General features: G+C 42.3%; 1 protein-coding gene across 5 annotated transcripts in view; it reads right to left on the bottom strand.

Annotated features, from left to right (window-relative positions):
• Nucleotides 1-2,496: 2,496 nt before the first annotated feature.
• LOC129816765 (inositol polyphosphate-4-phosphatase type I A-like) overlaps nucleotides 2,497-6,000 on the bottom strand; it is a 55,942-nt gene continuing 52,438 nt past the window's right edge. For 4 of the 5 annotated variants that reach the window (XM_055871638.1, XM_055871636.1, XM_055871635.1 and 1 more), the window contains 5 exons: nucleotides 5,799-6,000; nucleotides 5,208-5,305; nucleotides 4,985-5,097; nucleotides 4,642-4,796; nucleotides 2,497-4,312 (listed from right to left, as the gene is read on the bottom strand). The exon at nucleotides 5,799-6,000 is cut by the window's right edge and continues 66 nt beyond it. In XM_055871638.1, coding sequence (XP_055727613.1) covers nucleotides 4,180-4,312; nucleotides 4,642-4,796; nucleotides 4,985-5,097; nucleotides 5,208-5,305; nucleotides 5,799-6,000 — 701 coding nt within the window. In that variant the 3' untranslated portion in view covers nucleotides 2,497-4,179. Of the gene's footprint in view, nucleotides 4,313-4,641; nucleotides 4,797-4,922; nucleotides 5,098-5,207; nucleotides 5,306-5,798 lie in introns of those variants that run through there. The other variant, XM_055871637.1, reaches the window with a different exon arrangement.

A 6,000-nucleotide genomic window follows, 5' to 3' on the forward strand; every position in this document is an offset into this window, starting at 1 on the left:
ACTAAAGGTGTTTTCACTCTACATCTCTCAAGCCAACTGGAGCACTGGGCCAGCCACTCTTAAATATCACCTGGGTCAGCACAGGTGAAACAAAGTAACTTCAATCTCACAACATGATCAATTTAACTGTGTCACCTAGTTGCGGCCCACTATATAACACGTCACCCGCCCTGGGAGAGGGGTGACCTTGACAAATTATTGTTATAAAGGGAGGCTGCCTGGATTTTTAGTTGAACGACCCTCGCTCCCTTCGGTCTCAAAGTAGACTTTGATCTGAAGCCATTCTTGTGATTCTTGTGATTTCGCTATTCATTGTAAAGTTTGTAGGCCTATGTAGCCAAATTGTATTACATAGCCACCCCCGAGTGGCGCAGCGGTCTACGGCACTGCATCTCAGTGCTAGAGGCGTAACTACAGACTCTGATTCGATTCCAGGCTGTATCACAACCTGCCGCGATTGGGAGTCCCATAGGGCGGCTCACAATTGGCCCAGTGTCGTCCGGGTTAGGGTTTGGCCGGGGTAGGCCGTCATTGTAAATAAGAATTTGTTCTTAACTGACTTGCCTCGTTAATTAAAATAAATGAAACACCGGGCCATGATTACAGACACCTGTGTGTTCTTATAAACTAGTGACTCCCAGTGTTTGTCATTATACCCTGATGAAGACAGCTTGTCTGTTGAAACGCTGGTTAGTAAATTATTGCATCTGAGCTCCTAGAGTGTGCAGCTCTCCTTTTCCTTTCCAAGTGTTCTACTCCGCTAGCCAACACCTCAGCTAAACAGGTGTGCGTTTCTTTCGCCTCCAGTCTACTGGGTGTCAACATTTAAATACAAGACAGAATAGCCACCTTTTTTGGGTAAATATACAGTACTAATTCCAGGGTTTATCTTTATTTTCACTATTTTCTACATGGTAGTATAATAGTGAAGACATCAAAACTATGAAATAACACATATAGAATCATGTAGTAACCAAAAAAGTTTTGAACAAATCAAAATATATTTTATATTTTTGTGATTCTTCAAAGTAGCCACCCTTTACCTTGATGACAGCTTTGCACACTCTTGGCATTCTCTCAGTCAGCTTCATGAGGTAGTCCCCTGGAATGCATTTCAATTAACAGTTGTGCCTTGTTAATTTGTGGAATTTCTTTCCTTCTTAATGCGTTTGAGCCAATCAGTTGAGTTGTGACAAGGTAGGGTTGGTATACAGAAGATAGCCCTATTTGGTAAAATACTGTCAGTGATTTATTTAGAATTCAAGGCACACTTGACTAGCATGGTTAACACAGGATTCTGCAGCGATACACCATCCCATCTGGTTTGTGCTTAGTGGGACTATCATTAGTTTTTCAATAGGACAATGACCCAACACACCTCCAGGCTGTGTAAGGGCTATTTGACCAAGAAGGAGAGTGATGGAGTGCTGCATCAGATGACCTGGCCTCCACAATCACCCGACCTAAATCCAATTGAGATGGTTTGGGATGAGTTGGAAGGAAAAGCAGGCAACAAGTGCTCAGCATATGTGGGAACTCCTTCAAGACTGTTGGAAAAGCATTCCCTGGAATGAGTAGGTGTGTCCAAACGTTTGACTGGTACTGTATATACGGAAGGAAATTTATCCTCCAGCGAGAGCCAGCATGCTAGCTAGCCAGATACATTTCTGTCAGTAGCTATCCTTCTAAATGCGATGGTCACTGGATAAACTATGATGTGAACATTATTGGCTGAATTAATAGCCAGTTGTTGTTGCCAATTGTGGAATCATATCTAACCCACTGGTTCCTGAAGGCTATGTCCCCATGAGCTCCCGAGTCTAGCTAACGTTAGCTAGCATCGCAAATTATAATTTTTCTAGCTAGCTGAGCTGTTTTATAAGAAAATGGCTGATATGAATCAAACACTGTAGCTAGCTAGCAAGGCCTCCTGGGTGACAATGCCATTGCTAGACCCGGGAGCTTTATTAGGGATAGTTTCCCTGGGATATTTTGCAAATGTATTTGTGGTACAATTCCCATTTAGCATTTCTGGCACAAATCCCATTCAAGTCATGGGACCACTATAAGACATTTCCCCCCATAATCGTCAAAACATCTATACGTGTCTTATTGGAGCTTCACAATCAATTTTAGATAGTTTAGGATTATTTGGACATGATATGCGAATAATGCTAATATCGGTCTCATGACTTGAAAGGCATATATGCCACAAATGCTAAAACGTTAGCAAGTGGAAACAGTGCCAGGTAAACTAACCAAATCATTGATTGCTGTCATACCTTGTCCATAGACTGCTTACAGGGTAAGGAAACCAATGTGTCATTTTGTAATTTGGGTTAACTATCCCTTTAAAGAGGCCTTTTCAAGACAGTTTAGAACTGTGTGTGTGTGCGTGCGTGCGTGCGTGCGTGCGTGCGTGCAGACAGACAGACAGACAGACAGACAGACAGACGATAGAGACCCGAGGGATACTTTACAAGTGTCACAAAGGAATTGGTGAAACAGTTTAATGCTCTCATTTTAACAGCTCAAGTTACTGAGGAGAGTTTATGAAAGCACATTTTACAGCAACGCCTGTACCTATACAGATGGTCCTACTTGAAAGTGTGTGGTTCAATAACATTCATTACATACAAAGACAAAAAAAATGTAAAATTAAATGAGTAAAATTCTGGCAGCATTTTGGCTACTTTTTTCAGCAATTTTCAGTGCATCAGCATCAAGGATATTTAGCAAAATAACATTTAAACAAATGTTTTGAATGTCTCTGTAATGGAGAATAAAATCTATAGGTAGACATGGAAACAGAAGCCAGTGAAAGGTTCACAGTACAATTTAACGCAAAACACTGTCCATTTTAAACAGGCAGTGTACAAGTCCCTTATTTCCAAAAGTACAATAATAATGTGAAGATTCTCTATCTACATGCATTCAGACACTTCCTTTTCGCTCCATTGGTTGTAAAATGAATAAGCCAGTGTTGTGTTTTGGTCCTGTCGTGAAGTCAACCAGGAGCTCTTTTAATAAGAGACGAGATGAACTCACAAAGAATAACTGCAGACATACAATAGAGCAGGAACTTTCTTCATATTTCTTATAACACTGTTCCTTACTCTAAGCTAATATTCTAGTTTGGCTCAGTCTATAGTCTGATGTACAGAAAATATGCCTACCATCTAGAACCTGGACCTGTACAGAAACAACTTCATGAACAGAGAGGGGTTGGGGGGAAGTACAAGATTTGGATAATATATTCCTTTTCAGTTTAAAATCTACACGCATGTGAGCACAGAATTTAACTGTGTTGTTTTTGGATTAAGTTTGCTGTGTGTAAAATCTATCCATGCTTGCATTTTATATAGTGGAGCATTGTGCCATGCACTCAGTGACAAAATGTAAAACTTTAAACAAACTTGTAGTGGCAAGTGAAAGATTAACCTTGACCACTGTAACTGTATATGCCTCTCAGTAGACTACCAAGCCTTGCATACACAATATCTTTACTGTAAAACTTAAACACAGGATACTGGCCCTCTACTTTACACGAACCCTGTCATTTAGATATATTACCAAATAGAAAAGGGATAACAAAATAACATAAGATAGAATAGTCTTCATACATCAGAGATACAAGCATGTCTCTGTCTGATCTCTGTATATCATCAGTTCCCTGTGCTTGTTGTAGGAGTGGAGTGTGAGAGCAAGTAAGATCTTGATGCTCTGCATACAAAGGTTTTGTTCTTTTTAAATGTACTTGAGTTGAATTTTCTCTTTAAAGTTCCATGAGAGACAGTGGTTAGAACACAGGCCTTATGATAAGAGCTCACATTTTGGTTGAATGCATTCAGTTGTGCAACTGACAAGGTATACCCCCTTCCCCTTTCCCTTTCTAAATAAAAACTAAAACAATTTGAAAAGCTGTTCTTAAGTTGTTGTTGTTGTTGTGTGTGTAGTGGTTGTCATGACATAACGGAGTGAGTCTAATCGCAAAAGAGAGTGAACTTCTATCAAACAATCTACCACAGATTACATTAAATCACCAACAGGGATGCAGCACTATATATAGGGGGTAGTTGCTTTTGTGATGTTTTTTTGCTTTTATGTTGTTGTTGATGTTATTTAGTCCATTTCCCCTTCTATTGGCTACTTTAAGAGATGTGCAGCTGGTCTGTCCAATCAGGTCTCTACTTTCCCATAGGTGCCCTCAGGTGGGCGGTACTGTTTTGGAAAGGCCTTCAGCTGGAGGGAGTTGAAGGCGTATTTACGACATCCTACATTCTTCATGGTGTTCTCTCGTCTGCAGCCCTCACTATTGGGAGGAGGAGATGAGAAGAGAGAGGAGGAGAGGGTAAAGTAGAAGAGAGAGGAGGGGAGGGTAAAGTAGAGGAGAGAAAAGGAGAGGAGAGAAGGAAACGGGGAGAGGAGGAGAGACAAGGAGAGGGGAGGGGAGGAGAGGAGAGAAAAGGAGAGGAGAAAAGAAGGGATGATTGGTTAAAAGGTAAAAGGAGATGAGTTAGAGGGTATATGAAAACATTAAGTTATTATAAACATTTACATAATTCTTCCTTTCCTCAAATTTTACTTGATAAACACTACATATTGTCTCGTTTTGTTCAGGCAGTTGTGTGGCCAGCTGACCTGCGCATGCAGTCGAGGGCCTGGGAGAAGACCTGTGGGGCCAGTCCGTGCTCCTGCTGGAGGATGAGACACTGCTCCAGGGTTAGAGACATGGCTGTACGGTCTTTAGCACTCTTACAGCTGGTAAAACGCACTCCGTTCAGACGCCGACAAGCCTGGGGAGGGAGAGACAGGGAGAGAGAGAAAGAAGAGGGGGGCAGAGGAGAAAAGGTGAGGAGAGGAACGTAGAGAGTAGAGGAAGGAATGGGGAAGTATAGAGAGTCAGGCAGACTTCAACTCACTTCAACAGTTAGCGATAGAAGTGTATTGTGGAGAGAGAAAGAGAAGGAGAGAATGTCTCTACCTCCGCTGCCTGCCACAGGATCTCTACGTTCTTGCTTTTCCTGGCATTGATGTTCTGACTCAGCAGCTTTAGCAGCTCAGGCAGGCTGGTCTGACTACGGATACAAGGGAGGCCTGGAGAGAGGAGAGAGGATTATTATTGCACTGATTGATGTACATTTTAAGAACCAGGTTGTTAACCATTTTATTAGGGGTTGAGGTTAAGATGAGGCTGTGTGACTCACAGTCCTCAGGTAGGACCTCTTTAAACTGGTCATAGTATGAGCTGAGTCGAGCCATATTCTCCATGTTAATCCCCTCCTGGAGAGACGTGTCTCCAAACCTATAGACACATAGATGGACAGACAGATTGGATTTTTCTTCAGGGGGAATTGTACTGCTCATTAAGCAAAGCTACAACACATCAGAATTTCTTACAGTCTATAGGGAGTAGACCTAATGTTCTCACAGTCTCCATCATTGGCATCGTTGAGGAATTACCATAGCATTTTTTGCAATAATTTCTAGTCTGTACTGGCAAATCGAAAAAACACGATTCGAAAACACACAATAACCAGACGCTCGTGATTATTCGAGGTAACCATCATCACTTATATGGTATTAAAACAAATGTCAGCTGGCTGCCATTGCCATGGTAACACACTTCCTGAATACCCTCTCTCTCCCATTGTACTGCTGTTCTCTCCTCCCTCTACCTCTCCTCTTATCCCGTATCTCCTTCAGTCCTCTTATAACCTCTCCCACTCTCCTTTCCTTCCCTTTCCTCTCCTTGTCTCTCATCATCTCTCCTCTTCTCTCCTCTCTCGTTTACTCACTTCTCGGCCAGTGTCTGCTGTTCATTGATTCCCACATTGAAGAGAACCGGCTGAACCCTCAGCAGCATTCCATTCTGGATCTCCCTCGGCAACGCATCAAACATCGCTGCTGGTAACGGAACCCTGACGTTGAAGCCGTCCCGGTTCCCGGTGATGACAGGCAACATATCTGGGCCGAAGACCGAGGTTGCCTGGGTAACCT

Source organism: Salvelinus fontinalis, chromosome 19 (genome assembly GCF_029448725.1).
Source record: "Salvelinus fontinalis isolate EN_2023a chromosome 19, ASM2944872v1, whole genome shotgun sequence".
Taxonomy (NCBI): domain Eukaryota; kingdom Metazoa; phylum Chordata; class Actinopteri; order Salmoniformes; family Salmonidae; genus Salvelinus; species Salvelinus fontinalis.